The 22802-nt window shown below is 44.4% G+C and overlaps 1 protein-coding gene across 1 annotated transcript; it reads left to right on the top strand.

Annotated features, from left to right (window-relative positions):
• Nucleotides 1–1723: 1723 nt before the first annotated feature.
• On the top strand, nucleotides 1724–21839 carry LOC112259469 (protein-glutamine gamma-glutamyltransferase 2-like). Its single transcript, XM_042324831.1, has 13 exons — nucleotides 1724–1806; nucleotides 3639–3809; nucleotides 4779–5030; nucleotides 6920–7038; nucleotides 7367–7495; nucleotides 13396–13573; nucleotides 14483–14618; nucleotides 14705–14814; nucleotides 15117–15359; nucleotides 15640–15930; nucleotides 19024–19187; nucleotides 19802–19935; nucleotides 20829–21839. The coding sequence occupies exons 1-13, from the start codon at nucleotides 1797–1799 to the stop codon at nucleotides 21001–21003; spliced, it is 2112 nt and encodes a 703-aa protein (XP_042180765.1). The 5' UTR covers nucleotides 1724–1796; the 3' UTR covers nucleotides 21004–21839.
• Nucleotides 21840–22802: the final 963 nt, after the last annotated feature.

Raw genomic sequence — 22802 nt, 5'->3', positions numbered from 1 at the left:
AACCAAGATTGAACTCTTTGGCCTGAATGCCAAGTGTCACATCTGGAAGAAACCTGACACCATCCCTACGGTGAAGCATGGTGGTGGCAGCATCATGCTGTGGGGATGTTTTTCAGCGGTAGGGACTGGGAGACTAGTCAGGATCGAGGCAAAGATGAATGGAGCAAAGTACAGAGAGATCCTTTATGAAAACCTGCTCCAGAGCGCTCAGGACCTCAGACTGGGGGCGAATGTTCACCTTCCAACAGGACAACGACCCTAAGCACAGCCAAGACAACGCAGGAGTGGCTTCAAGACAAGTCTCTGAATGTCCTTGAGTGGCCCAGCCACAGCCCAGACTTGAACCTGAAAATAGCTGTGCAGCGACGCTCCCCATCCAACTTGACAGAGCTTGAGAGGATCTGCAGAGAAGAATAGGAGAAACTCCCCAAATACAGGTGTGCCAAGCTTGTAGCGTCATACCCAAGAAGACTCAAGGCTGTAATCACTGTGAAAGGTGCTTCAACAAAGTACTGAGTAAATTGCTAAATACTTATGTAAATGTGATATTTCAGTTTTTATTTATTTATACATTTGTCCCCCCCAAAAAATGTAAACTGTTTTTGCTTTGTCTATGTGGCATTGCTTGTAGATTGATGAGGGGGAAAACAATTTAATCCATTTTAGATTAAGGCTGTAAACGTAACAAAATGTGGAAAAAGTCAAGGGGTCTAAATGCTTTCCGAATGCACTGTATACAGGGAACTGAGACTAGTATTCATCTTTGATGTGTCATTTGCCCTGTGTAGAAATCAAGATGTATATAGATTTCAATAGTGTCTATTTCTGATAGTCACAATACTCTTGCATACATGTTAATATATTCTGCATGTCAATACATTGTACTTTAAAAAATGTTTTGTGTGTTTTTATTTTATATGACATAGTAGCTAGCACTGCAACGTTGAGGAAGAGAATCCAAGTAAGCATTTCACTGTACTGTTTACACCTGATGTATTCTGGACAGATACACTGATTGGATCTGAAATAGATGCCAATTTGGCAAATAGGAGGTCTAAATGTCCATTTGAACCAGAATCATGGAAGGGGAATGACATTAAGGTCTGAAAGGCATGAAGATTATGATCACTTGCTCAACAATTTCAAATAGCTATTTTCACCTATACACAGGGGAGGAACCAGAAAGACCAGACTACTGCAATTATTTGTGTTTCGGTTATCAGTAAATACAAATCCCAATGGGGCAACCTCAGAGCAGGCTCAAATTGTGTGACTGCTCAAGTCTCTTAGCCTGGGCAATAGCGTAACCCTTAATGTCAATCCCAAATGTACGATGACTGTAGCCTGTTTTCTATCAGTGTACTGTGGGATAACCACCTTTGAACCTCAAGATGACACTCATGATAGTAGTAGTCACTGGTGCTGGTTCACTGCCATGCTGATTGTCTGTGGTTAAAAGCACCACATGACAGAAACACACACTGAACAATGTAATACAACTCAAACAGTCAAGAGAGTGCTAACTACAGCAGTTCAATCTCAACGCAGCACATAAACTCACATTTCTGGTTTAATATAGATGCTGATGTGGTGATGATGACTATCTAATGACACATTTTCCTTAAAGTAAAAAAAGGTGTGTACATTTGTAACTGTGTGAAATTTGAGACATTCTTATGACACGGGTTGGGCTCCTTTTAAAAGCCCTGGCATCCTTTCATTACTAACAGTACTGCAGTACAACAACAAGCAACTGCATCTTACTTACCAACACAACCACGTGTGAGACAGCTTCAATGGGTTTTGGTAAGTCAATTAACACTGCTCGTTGCAAGATTTTTCAGATGCTGAAAAATGTGGATATTGCATTGTCAATGTAGCCTATGTCATGTTTAGTGACAGAGGGTAATATAGTACAGTGAATGGGTAATTGGGTGACTTGACTTGTAGAATGGAACTTTTTTCTTACAATGGAAGATCATCCTTGTTAGTGTTTGTTCATCTGTTAAATTAATATGATTTCTGACAGCTTTTATTATTTATGAGTCATTAAAGAAAATATGAAAAGTTGGCCTGTAATGTAATGCATAGATCAGGTATTCCCAAATTGGGGTACGCCAACAAAAAAAATATGGGATTCACATAAAAACAGAAAAAAATACTAAAAAATAACATTTTCAAACAGGACATTTATGTTTTCCAAAGGTGCTATTCATTTGGGTGAGTTTTTTTTTCTCGGCTGATTAGCCTCGTTTCACTGCCAAAAATAAAATTAAACCATCTAGTGTTCAGCGAAATAACAACACAATGTCAAATACAGGTCAATTAATTAACATCCAATAACATTAACCGTTACTCTCTCGCGGGAAACCTTCACTCTTGTGCAGACATTTAGAAACAAAACATGACAATTTGAAAAATAAGCCACAGGAGTTTTTTTGAGTAGTTAGGCATGTATAAAAGAAACAGATACGATTAATAAGAAGAGGCTAGAAGCGTCTTATATGGTGAGCTACCAAGTGGCTAGGACAGGCAAGCCCCATACTATTGTGTAGGACTTCATTCTTCCTGCTGCTGCGGATATGGCTGGGACATTGCTGGGGGAAAAAGCCCAAAAACCATACAGACAATCACTTTATCAAACAATACTGTTTTACAACGCATCAGTGACATGGTTGGAGATGTTTTGAAACAATTACTGTTTCACATACAAGCCAGTGAATTCTATGCGTTACAGCTGGATGAGTCAACAGATGTGGCAGGCCTGGCACAGCTCCTGGTATATGTTCGTTACGTTTATGGGGGGTCAATTAAGGAAGACATCCTCTTCTGCAAACCACTGGAAACCAAGACAACATGAGAGGAAATGGTTAACTGTGTTAAAGCAAGGCCCCTGAACTCTTGTGTATTTTTTGCATTATGCAATGATATGGGCAGTGACCATGTAACGTTTTTACAACATAGAGAAGTGCGTTGGTTATCAAGGGGCAAAGTATTGACATGTTTTTTTTTAAATTGAGAGACGAGCACTGCAAGATTTCTGGATAGGGCTGAGCTCAGACACTGATGCCCTTTGCAACCACGTACCTATGTGAGAGTGGATTCCAGGCCCTCACTAGCATGAAAACTAAATACAGGCACAGATGGAGGTTGAATGTTTGAAAGGATACGGGAATATAAAACGTTTGGGAACCACTGGCAAAGATAACACATAAGCAAACTAGAAAAATAGATGTTTCACTTGAATTATTGTCCTAGGTTCCTCATACCATTTCATACTGGCCCATCGTTGTCTTTTACATAGAGATCATATTACATTCTAATTCCTAAGTCTATGGTCTTTCGCCTATTTCTTTCTGCATATTTATTATGCATTCTGCATGGTGAAAGGCTACAAGTGTTTTTTTCTATCGAGTGATCTAAACTAGCCCAACTGACAGTCTGTTTCTGCTATGTTGCTGTCAGGCAAAAATGTGACAACATTGGGCAAGACAACGGCAACAAATGCAGAAACAGACACCCACACTAGAACAACAAAAAAAGTTAAATTAATCAGGAAAAATTGAAAATCAGGATTTTGACTAAGGGATAATTCAGTTTCAAATCTATATATTTATTAATTTCTTTCTTTCTTGCAGACGTTGGTAAAATAGATCTCAACTGTGAGAAGAACAACACAGCCCACAACACCAATGACATCTCAGTGAACAGACTGATAGTCAGGAGAGGCCAGTCCTTCCTGGTCACCTTTGAACTCCATGACCCCACCAGGCCCACAACGGACTTACTGGAGCTGACGGTGGAGACAGGTGAGCTATCTAGAATATAACATTTTATTTATCGCTGCTATTTATTAGGGCTGTTTGTATTTGTTTCCCAGACCCAGATTATGCTAGTCCTGGACTAAAACACACTAGGACTCTAGGTTTTGACAAGACAGACACGTGCAGTAATAATGACATTAGAACAAATCCTTGTATATGTTGTACATACCTGAGTTGGGGTCAATTCAATCTAATCTAAAGACTGAATTGCACCACTGACAGGATTTGAGATACCTCCACTTGTACTGTATATGTACTGTACTCCTGACATCAAAGTTACGCGGACAGAAAATATTGAATCTTATTGGACAAATACACAGTGTATAAAACATTAGGAACACCTGCTCTTTCCATGACACAGACTGACCAGGTGAATCCAGGTGAAAGCTATGATCCCTAATTAAATCCACTTCAATCAGTGTAGATGAAAGGGAGGAGCGGGGTTAAACAAGGATGTTTTAAGCCGTGAGACAACTGAGACATGGATTGTGTATGTGTGCCATTCAGAGGGTGAATGGGCAAGACAATAGATTTAAGTGCCTTTGAACAGGGTGTGGTAGTAGGTGCCAAGGGCACCGGTTTGAGTGCGTCAAGAACTGCAGTGCTGCTGGGTTTTTTCACGTTCACACCCTCAACAACTCAATATTAGGAAGGTGTTCCTAATTTTTTGTACTCCCAGTCTATAGCCTAGTGGTCAGAGCATTGGATTAGTAACCGGAAGGTTGCAAGTTCAAACCCCTGAGCTGACAAGGTACAAATCTGTCGTTCTGCCCCTGAACAGGCAGTTAACCCACTGTTCCTAGGCTGTCATCGAAAATAAGAATTTGTTCTTAACTGACTTGCCTAGTTAAATAAAGGTAAAATAAAATAAATAGTACATCACTGTTTCTGAAAGTTTTCATCAATTTCATTCCTACTGAACACAACCCACAACATTCTCCCTTCTCCATCCAGGGCCCCAGCCTTCAGAGGCATTGGGGACCAGGTCAGTGTTCGGGCTACCTGAGGGCTGTGGGAAGGGTTCCTCCTGGAAGGTCAAGGTTCACCAGGGCTCAGTGCTCCCGGCGGGTTCAATCACCCTGGACATCACCAGCCCAGCAGACGCCCCAGTGGGAGAGTACAGCCTGTCTGTAAAGACCAGCGCCACCACCTCAGTGGGCAGCAGCCTTGGCAAGCTCCTTCTGCTGTTTAATCCCTGGTGCCAAGGTAAAGACAATTCAATTCAAAACAACTTCATTATCCCGCATGGGGCATTCTGGGACATATAATGAAGTATAAAGCATTCCTAAAAATGTTAACTAGAACTGTGATAAATTAATCTTTTTAATCACATAAAGGACAACAAATGTGGTGAATGATTCAATACAGCCATGGTAACACACAGTCATTATTTGATACAGTATCCAGGGGGTGTCAAATGCTGCATTCCTGAATGTTCTTATCAGTTTAACAGCTGGAAATGGCTAACTTTACAGAGATTGTTGTAACCCATGTCTCTGTATGGGTTGGAAAGATGCCTCATAACTGTTTTGGGACATAATAGACACACAGATACAAACAATGGGCCACAACATCCAGAGCCACATTATATGAATAACAATCTGTGGTTATGAATGCTGTTCTCTAATATCAAAATGGTTGCATTGCTGTTTAAACCATGTGATGAGTTCATTGGTAGCACAGCCAATTAGCACAGCTTGGTAGCACAGCCTTGCAGCACACCCTGGCAGCACAGCTTGGTAGCACAGCCTGGTAGCACACCCAGGTAGAACAGCTTGGTAGCACAGCCTGGTAGCACAGCTTGGTAGCACAGCCTTGCAGCACAGCTTGGTAGCACAGTCTGGTAGCACAGCCTTGCAGCACACCCTTGCAGCACACCCTGGCAGCACATCTTGGTAGCACAGCCTGGTAGCACACCCAGGTAGAACAGCTTGGTAGCACAGCCTGGTAGCACAGCTTGGTAGCACAGCCTTGCAGCACAGCTTGGTAGCACAGTCTGGTAGCACAGACTGGTAGCACAGCCCATTAGCACGGCTTGGTAGCACAGCTTGGTAACACATCCTGGTAACAGCTTGGTAGCACAGCCTATTAGCACAGCTTGGTAGCACATCCTATTATAAAGGCTTGGCAGCACAGCTTGGTAGCACAGCTTGGTAGCACAGCTTGGTAGCACAGCGTGGTAACACATCCTGGAAACAGCCTGCTAACATCCTGCTAACATCTTGGTAACACAGCTTGGTAACATTCTGGTAACACAGCCTGATAACACAGTCTGGTAACATCCTGGTAACATACTGGTAACACAGCTTGGTAACATTCTGGTAACACAGCCTGATAACACAGTCTGGTAACATCCTGGTAACATCCTGGTAACATCCTGGTAAAATCCTGGTAACACAGCTTGGTCACAGTCTGGTAACACAGCCTGATAACACAGTCTGGTAACATCCTGGTAACATCCTGGTAACATCCTGGTAACATCCTGGTAAAATCCTGGTAACATTCTGGTAACACAGCCTGATAACACAGTCTGGTAACATCCTGGTAACATCCTGGTAATATCCTGGTAACATACTGGTAACACAGCTTGGTAACAGTCTGGTAACACAGCCTGATAACACAGTCTGGTAACAGCCTGGTAACATCCTGGTAACATCCTGGTAATATCCTGGTAACACAGCTTGGTAACATTCTGGTAACACAGCCTGATAACACAGTCTGGTAACATCCTGGTAACAGCCTGGTAACATCCTGGTAATATCCTGGTAACACAGCTTGGTAACATTCTGGTAACACAGCCTGATAACACAGTCTGGTAACATCCTGGTAACAGCCTGGTAACATCCTGGTAATATCCTGGTAACACAGCTTGGTAACACTACATTCTAGCATGGGAGACAGTGGTCACAACACAGTAACAGCATGATAACATGTTAAAGATACTCGCAATTAAAACATTGTCCAGATACCCTTTCATTTAATAATAACAAATAACAATGTATTTTTTATTTATCCTTTATTTAACCATTCAAGTCAGTGGAACAAATTCTTATAATTGATGTTTTAAAACGTCTGTATTTTGTTGCGGGCTGTAGAGGACTCGGTGCATCTACCTGAGGAGGAGGAGAGGCAGGAGTATGTGATGAGAGAACAAGGCCTGGTGTACAAAGGTTCTGACAAATACATCAGCTCTATGGCGTGGAACTTCGGACAGGTACACAGAACAAACCAAACAGTATTGTACCGTTGAAAAGTACTAGCTAGCTGCTCATAACATATAGGGCTTGTTTCCTGGATACAGATTAAATATATTCCTCAACTAAAAAAAAAAGTATTTTTACTCTGGACTAATCTGTTGTCCAGGAAACCGACCAAGTGTCACACAATATATTAGTCTTAGTCTACATGATTGGCTAGAGTCCTGTGTGGCTCCATTGGTAAAGCATCTGTTAAGTGACTAAATTGTAAGTTAGTATAGACAAGACATTTTATAAATTGTTGTAGGTTGCTAGCTAACCTGCCCTAATGTATTGTTTCTCCAGTTTGAAGACGATATAGTGGACATTTGCCTGAAGCTGCTTGACGTGAATCCCAAGTGTTTGAGTGACCCCGCCAAGGACTTCTCTGCTCGTTGTAACCCCATCTATGTCAGTAGGGTGGTCAGTGCCATGGTAAGATTGGAGATCTGACCCACACTAGTAACAGTGACAACATTATTGAACCCCACTAGTAACAGTAAAAAGGTTTCCATCCAACCTTTTTATGCGAGTAAAGTACCTGTCAGATAAAGCATTTTATGACATTTCATGAAAGTGCTGATGGAAAATGTGGCAGTCAACTTTACGAAGGTTGTTTATTTACTCATATCTGCTGTCCTGCGCCTGACTCCTCTACACCAGCTACACACAGACTACATTACACACATGTTCATTAAATACAATTGATGGCCATAATCACCCCCAGACACACCTGCTAATTTGATGGGTCATGTAATAATCTGGCCGAAGTGGAGACTTTTGTTTAGACATGTAGCTAGCTAGGTAGCTTGCTAAACAATGCACTAGTATAACCCCAACTCAAACTACTACCAATGCAAACATTGTCATAGCTGTAGAATGAATCTGCAGGTAGCTAAAGCTAACAAAATAGGTTCAATGTTAGCTAGCTAAGAATAGGGTATAATTAGCAATGCAAATGGATTTCTGATTCGAATAAATTTACTATGCAGACCATATACATAGCGTTGCTAGCGAGCCAGCAAGCTAACGTTTAGTAGCTAACTAACAGAACGCTTTAACTTGCAACGACAACAACTTTATTACAAAATTAGAAAACTTTTTCTGGGAAATGTAGCTAGACTCTTACCCATATATATGGATGAACGCTTCACGGCCGACCCGAGACATTTAACTCGGTTATGTTTTTAGCTACATCTTGTTTGGCCAGATTTGTGTCAAGTCACTCCAGTTCACACTGACGGTGGCGTATACAGTAAGTAGCCCATCACTTTTCCTACTGACCTGTCGATAGCGCCTGATAAATTCAAGACATCAATGTTGTTGAGATTTGTAGTTCTCAAAGGCTAACATTATATGTATCGAAAACGGCGCAGTAGAAATGACTGTTAACACATTCTGAACAGCTCATGTCACAGACAGAAGCATGCTACATGGCAGACCAATACAAGCTCAGGTCCAGCCCATATATTATCTAAGCCAATCATGGCTAGCGTGAAGGTTCCTGACTTTTTCCATGGCTAAACCAACTGGGCTCGTAAATTAACAATTTTATTCGTATTTATGGATGGAATATAAGTTTCTAATTAAGGCACATGAAAGTTCACATTTTCTAGAAGTCATTTCTGCCCCAAAAACTTTGATAAAACAAATTATGTTTACGTTGAAATGCTGCTCCTGTGAAGTAGTGACGTGCGACATGCACCAAGTTTCCTGAAACGAGTCACAATGAATTTAACAGCATAAGTTTTTTTTTCTCTCATCACACACAGCCTCTTATCTGAAAGAAAAGTCCATTTAATGGAAACACATCACTGGTGGGAAAATGCGCGCATATTGTTTTTATGCTTTTATGACTTAAAAAAATGTGCATTAATATCTGTCGCCAATTGGATGGAAAGCCTAGCTAATGCCAACATTATTGATTTAACATGGACAATATTATTGACCCCCACTAGTAACAGTGACAATATTATTGACCCCTGCTAGTAACAGTGACAACATTATTGAACAGCACTAGTAACAGTGACATTAATGAACCCCACTAGTAACAGTGACAACATTATTGAACCAAAGTAGTCAGTGACAACATTAATGAACCCCACTAGTAGCCGTGACAACATTATTGAACCCCACTAGTAACCGTGACAACATTATTGAACCCCACTAGTAACAGTGACAGCATTATTAAACCCCACTAGTAGCCGTGACAACATTATTGAACCCCACTAGTAACAGTGACAACATTATTGAAACCCACTGTCACGCCCTGGTCAAAGTATTTTGTGTTCATCTTTATGTATTTGGTCAGGCCAGGGTGTGGCATGGGGTTTTGTAATTGTGGTGTGTTTGTCTTGGGGTTTTGGTGGTGGTATTGGGATTGTAGCTTAGTGGGTTGTCTAGCAAAGTCTATGGCTGTCTGGAGTGGTTCTCAATCAGAGGCAGATGCTTATCGTTGTCTCTGATTGGGAACCATATTTAGGCAGCCATATTCTTTGAGTTTGTCGTGGGTGATTGTCCTTAGTGTCTTACTTGTACTCTCTGTTAGTTTGCACTAGATAGGCTGTTTTCGGTTTTCATTTACGTTTATTGTTTTGTAGTGTTTAGTGTTTAGTCGTATTTACGTTTTTTGTTTAATAAATATGGATCGCAATCGACACGCTGCAGTTTGGTCCGACTCTCCTTCATCACCACTAGAAAACCGTTACAGAATCACCCACCACCAACGGACCAAGCGGCGTGTCAACAGGCAGGAGCAGCCGAAAGAGGAGAGGCAACAAAGGCAGCAACAGCGGCGCAATGAGGATTGGACATGGGACGATATATTGGATGGCATGGGTTGCTACACATGGGAGGAGATCCTGGCGGGAAGGGATCGCCTTCCATGGGAACAGGTGGAGGCACTTAGGAGAGCAGAGGCAGCCGGAGAGAGGAGCCGGCGATACGAGGGAACACGGTTGGCAAGAAAGCCCGGGAGTCAGCCCCAAAAATTTCTTGGGGGGGGGGCTTACAGGGAGTATAGCTATGCCAGGTAGGAGACCTGCGCAAACTCCCTGTGCTTACCGGGGGGCTGGAGAGACCGGGCAGGCACTCTCCAGTGCGGGTGCACAGCCCAGTTCGGTATATTCCAGCTCCGCGTATCGGCCGGGCTAGATTGAGCGTCGAGCCAAATGCCATGAAGCCGGCTCTACGCATCTGGTCCCCAGTGCGTCTCCTTGGGCCGGCTTACATGGCACCAGCCTTGCGCTCGGTGTCTCCGGTTCGCCTGCATAGCCCAGTGCAGGCTATTCCACCTCGCCGCACTGGCAGGGCAACCGGGAGCATTCAATCAGGTAAGGTTGGGCAGGCTCGGTGCTCAAGAGCTCCAGTGCGCCTGCACGGTCCGGTCTATCCAGTACCACCTCCACACCCCAGCCCTCCGGTAGCAGCTCCCCGCACCAGGCTTCCTGTGCGTGTCCTCGGTCCAGTACCACCAGTACCAGCACCACGCATCAGGCCTACAGTGCGCCTCGCCTCTCCAGCGCTGTCGGAGCCTTTCTCCTCTCCTGCGCTGCCGAAGTCTCCCGCCTATCTAGCGCTGTCGGAGCTTTCCTCATCTCCAGCGCTGCCGGAGTCTCCCGCCTGTTCAGCGCAGCCAGAGCTGCCAGTCTGCATGAAGCAGCCAGAGCTGTCAGTCTACATGAAGCAGCCCGCGCTGCCAGTCTGCATGAAGCAGCCAGTCTACATGGAGCAGCCAGAGCTGTCAGTCTGCATGGAGCAGCCAGAGCTGTCAGTCCGCATGGAGCAGCCAGAGCTGTCAGTCCGCATGGAGCAGCCAGAGCTGTCAGTCCGCATGGAGCAGCCAGAGCTGTCAGTCCGCATGGAGCAGCCAGAGCTGTCAGTCCGCATGGAGCAGCCAGAGCTGTCAGTCTACATGAAGCAGCCCGAGCTGCCAGTCTGCATGAAGCAGTCAGTCTACATGGAGCAGCCAGAGCTGTCAGTCCGCATGGAGCAGCCAGAGCTGTCAGTCTACATGAAGCAGCCCGAGCTGCCAGTCTGCATGAAGCAGCCAGTCTACATGGAGCAGCCAGAGCTGTCAGTCTGCATGAAGCAGCCAGAGATGTCAGTCTGCATAGAGCAGCCAGTCTGCATGGAGCAGCCAGTCTGCATGGAGCTGCCAGTCTGCATGGAGCTGCCAGTCTGCACGGAGCTGTCAGTCTGCACGGAGCTGTCAGTCTGCACGGAGCTGTCAGTCTGCACGGAGCTGTCAGTCTGTAAGGAGCTGCCAGTCTGCAAGGAGCTGCCAGTCAGCACGGAGCCGCCAGAGCGGTCAGTCTGTAAGAAGCCGCCAGAGCTGTCAGCCTATATGGGGCAGCTAGTGCCGCCAGTCTGCCCAGCGCCGCCAGTGCCCCCAGTCTGCCCAGCGCCGCCAGTCTGTCCAGCGTCGCCAGTCTGCCCAGCGTCGCCAGTCTGCCCAGCGTCGCCAGTCTGCCCAGCGTCGCCAGTCTGCCCAGCACCGCCAGTCTGCCCAGCACCGCCAGTCTGCCCAGCGCCGCCAGTCTGCCCAGCGTCGTCAGTCTGCCCAGCGCCGCCAGTCTGCCCAGCGCCGCCAGTCTGCCCAGCGCCGCCAGTCTGCCCAGCATCGCCAGTCTGCCCAGCGCCGCCAGTCTGCCCAGCGCCGCCAGATCTGCCAGTCTGCCCAGCGCCGCCAGATCTGCCAGTCAGCCAGACTCTTCCAGATCTGCCAGTCAACCAGACTCTTCCAGATCTGCCAGTCAACCAGACTCTTCCAGATCTGCCAGTCAGCCAGACTCTTCCAGATCTGCCAGTCAGCCAGACTCTTCCAGATCTGCCAGTCAACCAGACTCTTCCAGATCTGCCAGTCAACCAGACTCTTCCAGATCTGCCAGTCAACCAGACTCTTCCAGATCTGCCAGTCAGCCAGGATCTGCCAGTCAGCCAGGATCTGCCAGTCAGCCAGGATCTGCTGAGACCACCAGCCAGCCAGGAGCTGGTAGATCTATTTACCGGCCTGAGCTTCCTCTCACTCCTGAGCTTCCTCTCACTCCTGAGCTTCCTCTCACTCCTGAGCTTCCTCTCACTCCTGAGCTTTCTCTCACTCCTGAGCTTTCTCTCACTCCCGAGCTTCCCTCAGTCCCGAGCTGCCTCGGTCCCGAGCTGTCCTTCAGTCCCGATCTGCTCCTCAGTCCAGTGGGGTTCTGGGTGAGGACTACTAGGCCATGGTCGGCGGCGAGGGTGGACTATCCAGGGACGAAGGGAGAGGGGACTAAGACATTAAAGGAGTGGGGTCCACGTCCCCGCGCCGGAGCCGCCACCATGGACAGACGCCCACCCGGACCCTCCCTATTGTTTTGAGGTGCGTTCGGGAGTCCGCACCTTAGGGGGGTTCTGTCACGCCCTGGTCAAAGTATTTTGTGTTCATCTTTATGTATTTGGTCAGGCCAGGGTGTGGCATGGGGTTTTTGTAATTGTGGTGTGTTTGTCTTGGGGTTTTGGTGGTGGTATTGGGATTGTAGCTTAGTGGGTTGTCTAGCAAAGTCTATGGCTGTCTGGAGTGGTTCTCAATCAGAGGCAGATGCTTATCGTTGTCTCTGATTGGGAACCATATTTAGGCAGCCATATTCTTTGAGTTTGTCGTGGGTGATTGTCCTTAGTGTCTTACTTGTACTCTCTGTTAGTTTGCACTAGATAGGCTGTTTTCGGTTTTCATTTACGTTTATTGTTTTGTAGTGTTTAGTGTTTAGTCGTATTTACGTTTTTTTGTTTAATAAATATGGATCGCAATCGACACGCTGCAGTTTGGTCCGACTCTCCTTCATCACCACTAGAAAACCGTTACACCCACTAGTAACAGTGACAACATTATTGAAACCCACTAGTAACAGTGACAACATTATTAAATCCAACTAGTAGCCGTGACAACAATATTGAACCCCACTAATAACAGTGACAACATTATTGAACCCCACTAGTAGCCGTGACAACATTATTGAACCCCACTAATAACAGTGACATTCTTTAAATCATCATCAGCTCATAGTTCTGTTTAAACAGCACAAGAAAATCCATTGGTTTATTTCTGGCCCTGTTCACTATAAATGGGTCCAGTGCCACTAATTAAGGTGTTGTTACACATACAGGACAGGTTTCCCAGACCCAGATTAAATCTAGTCCTGGACTAAAACTAACTTTCCACACTGAACATGCTTTTTAGTCCAAGGCTATGCTCAATCTAGATCCAGGAAAGCAACTACATTTTAGATTGTACAAAAACACATTCACTCAGCCAAATGACAGTTCTGGAATCTAATTTGAACATTATTTTCCTTGCCCAGATCAACGCTAACGATGACGGAGGTGTCCTGATGGGGCGGTGGGATGGTCAATACGATGGTGGCATGTCCCCCACTCACTGGAACGGCAGTGTGGAGGTACTAAGGAGGTGGCTCAAATATGGTGGTAATCCAGTCAAGTATGGCCAGTGTTGGGTGTTCGCCGCTGTAATGTGCACAGGTAGGATATAACTGTCCAATCTCTCAATTATTATTTTAGTCAATCAATCAATACAATGTTATTTAAATAGCACTGACTATTGCATGCGCTCAGACCCAGGGCTGTGATTGGTTTTTGAGAGGGATGGCAAGATTACCCACCATTTGTGTCCGATTCAAATCAAATCAAATCAAATTTATTTATATAGCCCTTCGTACATCAGCTGATATCTCAAAGTGCTGTACAGAAACCCAGCCTAAAACCCCAAACAGCAAGCAATGCAGGTGTAGAAGCACGGTGGCTAGGAAAAACTCCCTAGAAAGGCCAAAACCAAGGAAGAAACCTCGAGAGGAACCAGGCTATGTGGGGTGGCCAGTCCTCTTCTGGCTGTGCCGGGTGGAGATTATAACAGAACATGGCCAAGATGTTCAAATGTTCATAAATGACCAGCATGGTCCAATAATAATAAGGCAGAACAGTTGAAACTGGAGCAGCAGCACGGCCAGGTGGACTGGGGACAGCAAGGAGTCATCGTGTCAGGTAGTCCTGAGGCATGGTCCTAGGGCTCAGGTCCTCCGAGAGAGAGAAAGAAAGAGAGAAAGAGAGAGCACACTTAAATTCACACAGGACACCAAATAGGACAGGAGAAGTACTCCAGATATAACAAACTGACCCTAGCCCCCCGACACATAAACAACTGCAGCATAAATACTGGAGGCTGAGACAGGAGGGGTCAGGAGACACTGTGGCCCCATCCGAGGACACCCCTGGACAGGGCCAAACAGGAAGGATAGGTCGATTCACCTCTGGCCAGAGGAGAGAGGCTGATGTCAATACCTTTGATGTGTTTATTTTAGTTTTAGTTAACCAGTATGCCTGAAATGTATTGTTTTAGTTAACCAGTATGCCTGAAATGTATTTCCATGTCAGTATTGAGGTGTTTGGGAATCCCATGTCGAGTGGTTACCAACTTCCAGTCAGCCCACGACACCGACAAAAACCTGACAATTGACGACTTCTTCTCCGACTATGGAGTCAGACCCAAACAGAGCCCCGACAGTGTATGGTAAGTGTAACATGAGGTAATTGTGGCTACAGTATGAAGGGTGATGCCAATAGCATGAAGTTTTGAAGACGGGTGTTTCTGCTCAGGAACTACCATGTGTGGGTGGAGGCTTGGATGAGAAGGCCCGATCTCTCAGCAGGCTCCTTATACGACGGCTGGCAGGCTGTGGACCCCACCCCCCAGGAGAAAAGCACGGGTACGGTCCAACTTCCATCTCATCTCACACCATCTTCCATGATAACATACTTCTGGAGGTTGTGTGTACTGTACCTCCGTGCTTCTACACCTGCATTGCTTGCTGTTTGGGGTTTTAGGCTGGGTTTCTGTACAGCACTTTGAGATATCAGCTGATGTACGAAGGGCTATATAAATACATTTGATTTTATTTTATTATGTTGTGTTTTGTGCAGATGGTTCTGAGTTCGTGTCCTGGGTCTGGGAGACATGAAGGGAACTCCCTGTTATACGCTCATGTTGTTTTCTCTTCCCCTCCCCCAGGTGTTTACTGCTGCGGCCCTGCTCCAGTCAAGGCCATACTGCAGGGTCACGTTGACCTCAAATACGATGTGCCCTTTGTCTTCGCCGAAGTCAACGCCGACCGTGTAACCTGGATGGTGTTCGCTGACGGCTCCAAGAAAAAGATCTTCACGGACAGTGTGTCCGTAGGTCAGAACATCAGCACCAAGGCAGTGGGCAGCGACAAGAGAGTGGACATCACTGCCAACTATAAACATGCAGAGGGTTGGTATTGAATGAACCGAGAGTCTGACTATATCAAGATTGAACTGTTATCAGTTGATTTCAGAAATAATGCAGCGTTACAAGGGTTATGCCTATCATAAGGGTATAAGTGTATTTTATATATTTGAGAACTACGGTTGGTCTGGGAAAAATTTCTGTACTTTTTTAAGAGATGAGTCAGAAAGGTGCTGTGTCTACCTGTCACGATAATTCTCCCAAGTGAGTGAGAGCAACTGCTTGAGTCACCAGGTACTCATCCAAAATGTCACATTTTAAACAGGCACGGAAAAGGAGAGGGATGTGTACAATCAAGCTGTGAAAAGAGTCAACATACCAGAAGAGAATTCAAACGGGATCCATGACGACAAACCTGGCGTTTCCATGAAGATCGTGGAGCTGAACAAGCCAGTCAGCGGCAAAGACATCGATCTCAAGCTTGTACTGAACAGCAACGACAATGAAACTCGGACACTAGTGATCAATGTCAACGTTCAGGCCATGAGATACAATGGGATCCCATCCTCCCAGATACAGACCGAATTGAAAGAACAGAAGCTCCTTCCAAACCAAGGTAGAGTGAAAATGTTTCAAACTCTTTCCATGAGTAGGCCTACAATGTTTAACTAACACAGTAGTGCACACAGGGAGGCATTTCCATTACAGAACAAAGAGAACTGAAACACTTAACAAAACCAGGAGCGCATTGCAGCTATTCACCTTCATAATTCTTTGTCAACATCCTTGGTGTGACACAGACAGTGGGGAGAACAAGTATTTGATACACTGCCGATTTTGCAGGTTTCCCTACTTACAAAGCATGTAGAGGTCTGTAATTCTTATCATATCATCACTTCAACTGTGAGAGACAAAATCTAAAATCTAAAATCCAGAAAATCACATTGTACGATTTTTAAGTAATTAATTTGCATTTTATTGCATGACATAAGTATTTGATACATCAGAAAAGCAGAACTTAATATTTGGTACAGAAACCTTTGTTTGCAATTACAGAGATCATACGTTTCCTGTAGTTCTTGACCAGGTTTACACACACTGCAGCAGGGATATTGGCCCACTCCTCCATACAGACCTTCTCCAGATCCTTCAGGTTTCGGGGCTGTCGCTGGGCAATACGGACTTTCAGCTCTCTCCGAAGATTTTCTATTGGGTTCAGGTCTGGAGACTGGCTAGGCCACTCCAGGACCTTGAGATGCTTCTTACGGAGCCACTCATTAGTTGCCCTGGCTGTGAGTTTCGGGTCGTTGTCATGCTGGAAGACCCAGCCACGACCCATCTTCAATGCTCTTACTGAGGGAAGGAGGTTGTTGGCGAAGATCTCGCGATACATGGCTCCATCCATCCTCTCCTCAATACGGTGCAGTCGTCCTGTCCCCTTTGCAGAAAAGCATCCCCAAAGAATGATGTTTCCACCTCCATGCTTCACGGTTGGGATGGTGCTCTTGGGGTTGTACTCATCCTTCTTCTTCCTCCAAACACGGCGAGTGGAGTTTAGACCAAAAAGCTCTATTTTTGTCTCATCAGACCACACGACCTTCTCCCATTCCACCACTGGATCATCCAGTTGGTCATTGGCAAAATTCAGACGGGCCTGGACATGCGCTGGCTTGAGCAGGGGGACCTTGCGTGCGCTGCAGGATTTTAATCCATGACGGCGTAGTGTGTTACTAATGCTTTTCTTTGAGACTGTGGTCCCAGCTCTCTTCAGGTCATTGACCAGGTCCTGCCGTGTAGTTCTGATCATTGATGCCCCATGAGGTGAGACCTTGCATGGAGCCCCAGACTGAGGATGATTGACCGTCATCTTGAACTTCTTCCATTTTCTAATAATTGCGCCAACAGTTGTTGCCTTCTCACCAAGCTGCTTGCCTATTGTCCTGTAGCCCATCCCAGCCTTGTGCAGGTCTACACTTTATCCCTGACAATGGCCAAGCTCTCTGGTCTTGGCCATTGTGGAGAGGTTGGAGTCTGTTTGATTGAGTGTGTGGACAGGTGTCTTTTATACAGGTAACGAGTTCAAACAGGTGCAGTTAATACAGGTAATGAGATGAGAACAGGAGGGCTTCTTAAAGTAAAAGTAACAGGTCTGTGAGAACCGGAATTCTTACTGGTTGGTAGGTCGATCAAATACTTATTTCATGCAATAAAATGCAAATGAATTAGTTAAAAATCATACAATGTGATTTTCTGGATTTTTTGTTTTAGATTCCGTCTCTTACAGTTGAAGTGTACCTAATATAATAAAAAATGACAGACCTCTACATGCTTTGTAAGTAGAAAAACCTGCAAAATCGGCAGTGTATCAAATACTTGTTCTCCCCACTGTATATCAATCTTTTTAGACAAGGTGGTGTGTTTCAAGAGTGCATATAGTTAGAGTTTAACTGGTCAATTTAACAAAGCCGTAAAGTCTGTTGGGGATTAATCAGAATAGTTGGGTAACATAGATAAGATGTTTTATTTTCATGACATGCTTGTGAGTTACTTCTCATTTAGAATTGATCTTGTTGTACTATAGTGGTGGCCATTTGCAGTTATCCTTTCTCTGTCATGGGGTCAGTTACTTGGGCCGCAGAGAGGGGAGGGGTCAAGCTTGTCTTCATATGTAAACATATCTTTTAAACCATGTTAAGGGATGATTGAGGGGGAACCAATTATCTCTTGGCTCCACAATGTCTGTGTGCCAGTCACTGTGTCTCTGTGATCTTGTCCAGGAGGGGTGTATTTGATATATGCCTGTTGATGAGGTTTTGTTTTATGGTCCTGAGAACGAGATAAGAACATAGTTTAGGAGACAAAGCTGAACGATAATGTATAGCCAATGCTGTCTGGCTATGTGTGTCTTTGCTATAAAGGATCTCAGTTGCAATGTGTAAGGACTCTCAGAGAATTCATTTATAGACACTGATTTGATCTGAGAGTCACAGGGTTGTGATGGAGCTCATATATTTAAAGATGGACTTTATGATAACTCTGACTTGTGTGTGGTTTGCTCTCATGATTTGGTAAATACAGGACATTTCCACTACAAGTCTCATGTATAGCTGCCGTAGCGTTGTAGCAAATTGACTGACATTAACTCTTATGGCTGTCAGGTTGCTAATGTTGTACTGAGGACGATACGGAATGTTAGGGTTGCTAACGTTGTACTGAGGATGATACGGAATGTTAGGGTTGCTAACGTTGTACTGAGGATGATACGGAATGTTAGGGTTGCTAATGTGGTACTGAGGACACTACAGAATGTTAGGGTTGCTAACGTTGTACTGAGGATGATACAGAATGTTAGGGTTGCTAACGTGGTACTGAGGATGATACAGAATGTTAGGGTTGCTAACGTTGTACTGAGGATGATACAGAATGTTAGGGTTGCTAACGTTGTACTGAGGATGATACAGAATGTTAGGGTTGCTAACGTGGTACTGAGGATGATACAGAATGTTAGGGTTGCTAACGTTGTACTGAGGATGATACAGAATGTTAGGGTTGCTAATGTTGTACTGAGGATGATACAGAATGTTAGGGTTGCTAACGTGGTACTGAGGATGATACAGAATGTTAGGGTTGCTACTGTTGTACTGAGGACACCACAGAACGTTAGGATTTGTGATACCTTGACATTCAAATGCATTGTCTCTGTTGGCAGATCTGACTATACCCATCCACATCCCCTTCTCTGTGTATGGGGAGAAAATGCAGGAGAGCAACAGCATCAAGGTTTCGGCTGTGGTCACAGACAAGGACAAGAGTGGGGCAGTGTACATCACAGAGAAAGACCTTGTGCCAGAGAGCCCTTCGCTCACCATCAAAGTGAGCATATTCCCAACATTGTCATTTCGCAGTCTGTCAGATCCTTAAGCCACTCCAAAAACCCACTTAGAACAGCTCAACTTTCTCTGAGTAACATTCATTGGGGTCATTAGTGAACAAGCCCCGATTGTCTTTACATACTCTTGGGTTACCATTTTAATTTATAGGTGGCAAACACTAGGATTTTTATTTTAATTTTATTTTTTTACCTTTATTTAACCAGGCAAGTCAGTTAAGAACAAATTCTTATTTTCAATGACAGCCTAGGAACAGTGGGTTAACTGCCTGTTCAGGGGCAGAACGACCTTGTCAGCTCGGGGGTTTGAACTTGCAACCTTCCGGTTCCTAGTCCAACTCTCTAACCACTAGGCTACCCTGCCGCCCCAAGCGAGAATAGCAATTTGCAAGGATATTAATGGTTGCCCTGTGAATAAACGTGTTGTGAAGATGAAAATCTAAAGTGTTAGATTGTCATCTGAACAGTTGATCTAATACATACAACGCCAATATCAGTAACAGCCATTAAACTGGAGATGGGGTTTATTCGGTGTGATAGTTCCAATATAATATACTATTTAGCAAATGCTTTTATTTGAATGTGTGTTCTCTTTTAGGCCATTGGATCTGAATTGCAGTATAGTGACATGACGGCAGAGGTTGTGTTTGAGAACCCTCTATCCGAAGGTCTAAGAGACTGCTTCATAACAGTGACCGGCAGTGGCTTGCTGACTGAAACAATGGAAGCCAGGTAGGTCCTGACATTTCTCTGAAGTCCTTACTAGCAATGTTTCAGTTTGTCATAAAACCTGAATCCATCCCACTGTGAAAAAACTGGTTGAATCAACATTGTTTACATGTAATTTCAACCCAAAAAATCAGTGTGATGATGTTGAATCAACATGGAAAACTGATTGTATTTACAAAAAGTCAACTTTGAACCGTTTTTGTTGATTTCTAATTCACATTAGTTGATAACTCAACCAAATGTAAATCAGAACTAGACGTTGAACTGACGTCTGTGCCCAGTGAAATGTGTCCAGATTTGAATCCTGGATGTGGACCCAGTTTTTGCCAAGTGGGATGGATTCAGGTTTTATGACAACCTGGAACTTTGCTCGTCAAGTTGACAATTTACCTCTTAATCTCAGAAACCAAGACCTAACATCTCATTGTGTAAAATACTTGATTAGGTTCTGGAGGAAAAATTTTGACAAAAGATACTAATGAGACTAGTGAAGTCACCAGCCCCCTAAAAAGAAACTCTCAGCCAATCCCCCCTTCTGAAAACTTTGAGCTTGAAATAATTACTTGAAATCCACGCCCACACTTTCAGCACAACCTCCACCCAATCCTGATATGTCCAGATATCTAGTGAGGACACCAAAGCACCGGAAATGTGGTTCCTTGTTTGTTGTGGCATCAGTCTTTTGACAGATGATTCAATACAATTTATGTTACGTAGTCTGTCCAAAATAAATTTTTTAGCTCTTGGCTAAACTAGAAAGTACACGCATTCATGGGCTGTTCATGTGGTTAAAGCTTTGAGGTTTTCCATCTGAAATATTTTACACTACCTTGTGTGTTGAAGTTCAGAGATCTAAAGCTTCCTTGAGGTATAATTTGTTTCACGTGTCTCCTCAGAATGCCTTTCCTAAAACAAGGACAACGACTACGTGTGAAGATGACCTTTACTCCATACAGACCCGGTCCTAAGAAGCTAGTGGCCGGCTTCAACTGTGATCAATTCAGGGACATAAAGGCAAGCTGCAATGTGTACATCAAACCCATCACCGGTGTTGTCCCCCCACTGCCGTAGATAGTAAAGCCCTTGTGAGAATTACTCTAACTCAAATAGGTTCTCCAATTTATACCTTATTTTCAAATTAGGATACAACGTTAGGCCAACGAGACAGTGCCCGAGTTCTATAATTCTCTGGTAGAATGTCCTGCTTCTATTTAGTCACACACAATCGTTAGCTATTTTCTAGTTATGCTATTTTTTACCCCCAGACTGTTGACGTCATGCAGCCTGTAGTTTTTGTGTTTATAGATTTTCATAAAGCCAATAACAAATTTGATATCGGACGACAATTGAATGTTCATGATTTCACCGCAACAGCTATTGATACACGTAGTATAAACCAGCCTTCAGTCTTGAAATCTTTGGTTGTTTAGTACATGGCCTCACATGTGAATCCTTAAAGAGATAGGTGGGACTAAGGCTTAAGAGGGTGTGAACGATGCTGAATGGGTGCAGACAAAGAAGAGCTCCTCAATAGTAGTACTGAGGAGGGTCATTTTCTCAAAAGTGAGATTACAAGTTTCTCAACTTTCAAAGCAGAATTACTTTCCCATTGTTCTTCAACTGTAGTGTATGATGTACCATTTTCTAATTATGAGTCTCTAGTTTTATCTATGTCCCCCCCAAAAAAAATTCAAGACTGAATCAAGCTGGTGGGTCACGCATGAAGATGAAACATGTTCAGGCCTACTGTACAACTTACTGTATAAATTATTGTTGAAAACAAGTCTAACAAGGCTTGACTTTTTCTATGTAATCCTCTGTAATTGTGGTGCATGTATTGTTGACTGGTGTGGCTTCTTAATGCATTTTAAATGGTCAAATAAAATAAAATGCATAATTTGCTTAAATATCCTGATTAACTTATTATTCTTTCAGAATTCAAGTCTGTCGCTCTAAGAAAAGATTTCCAAACAGGCTTTTGCCACTGTTAGCATCTGGCTGTATGTCCCATTAAAATACAAAGCATCTGGCTGTATGTCCCACTAAAATACAAAGCATCTGGCTGTATGGTGTCCCATTAAAATACAAAGCATCTGGCTGTATGTCCCACTAAAATACAAAGCATCTGTCTGTATGTCCCACTAAAATACAAAGCATCTGGCTGTATGTCATCTGAGATTCCTAAAGATTGGAAAGCGGCCACGGTTCTCCCCCTCTTCAAAGGGGGAGACACTCTGACCCAAATTGTTACAGACCTAAATCCATCCTAACCTGCCTTTCTAAAGTCTTCGAAAGCCAAGTGAACAAACAGATCACTGACCATTTTGAATCCCACCGTACCTTCTCCGCTATGCAATCTGGTATCCGAGCTGGTCACGGGTGCACCTCGGCCATGCTCAAGGTCCTTAACGATATCATAACCGCCATCGATAAAAGACAGTACTGTGCAGCCGTCTTCATTGACCTGGCCAAGGCTTTCGACTCTGTCAATCACCGTATTCTTATTGGCAGACTCAACAGCCTTGGGTTCTCTAATGACTGCCTTGCCTGGTTCACTAACTACTTCTCTGATAGAGTTCAGTGTGTCAAATCGGAGGGCCTGTTGTCCGGACATCTGGCAGTCTCTATGGGGGTGCCACAGTGTTCAATTCTCGGGCCGGCTCTTTTCTCTGTATATATCTATGTTGCTTTTGCTGCATGTGATTCTTTGATCCACCTCTATGCAGACGACACCATTCTGTATACATCTGGCCCTTCTTTGGACACTGTGTTAACAAACCTCCAGACGAGCTTCAATGCCATACAACACCCCTTCCATGGTCTCCAACTGCTCTTAAACGCTAGTAAAACTAAATGCATCCTCTTCAACC

The sequence above is a fragment of the Oncorhynchus tshawytscha genome, linkage group LG07 (assembly GCF_018296145.1).
Source record: "Oncorhynchus tshawytscha isolate Ot180627B linkage group LG07, Otsh_v2.0, whole genome shotgun sequence".
NCBI classification, from domain to species: Eukaryota; Metazoa; Chordata; class Actinopteri; order Salmoniformes; family Salmonidae; genus Oncorhynchus; species Oncorhynchus tshawytscha.
This window is presented reverse-complemented; position numbering and strand designations above follow the sequence as displayed.

What these genes read in the sequence shown, in the direction of transcription:
- LOC112259469 (XM_042324831.1), top strand. An exon ending in GTTTAATCCCTGGTGCCAAG is followed by an intron (nt 5,031 to 6,919) that starts GTAAAGACAATT and finishes TGCGGGCTGTAG; the next exon opens with AGGACTCGGTGCATCTACCT. An exon ending in GTAGGGTGGTCAGTGCCATG is followed by an intron (nt 7,496 to 13,395) that starts GTAAGATTGGAG and finishes TTCCTTGCCCAG; the next exon opens with ATCAACGCTAACGATGACGG.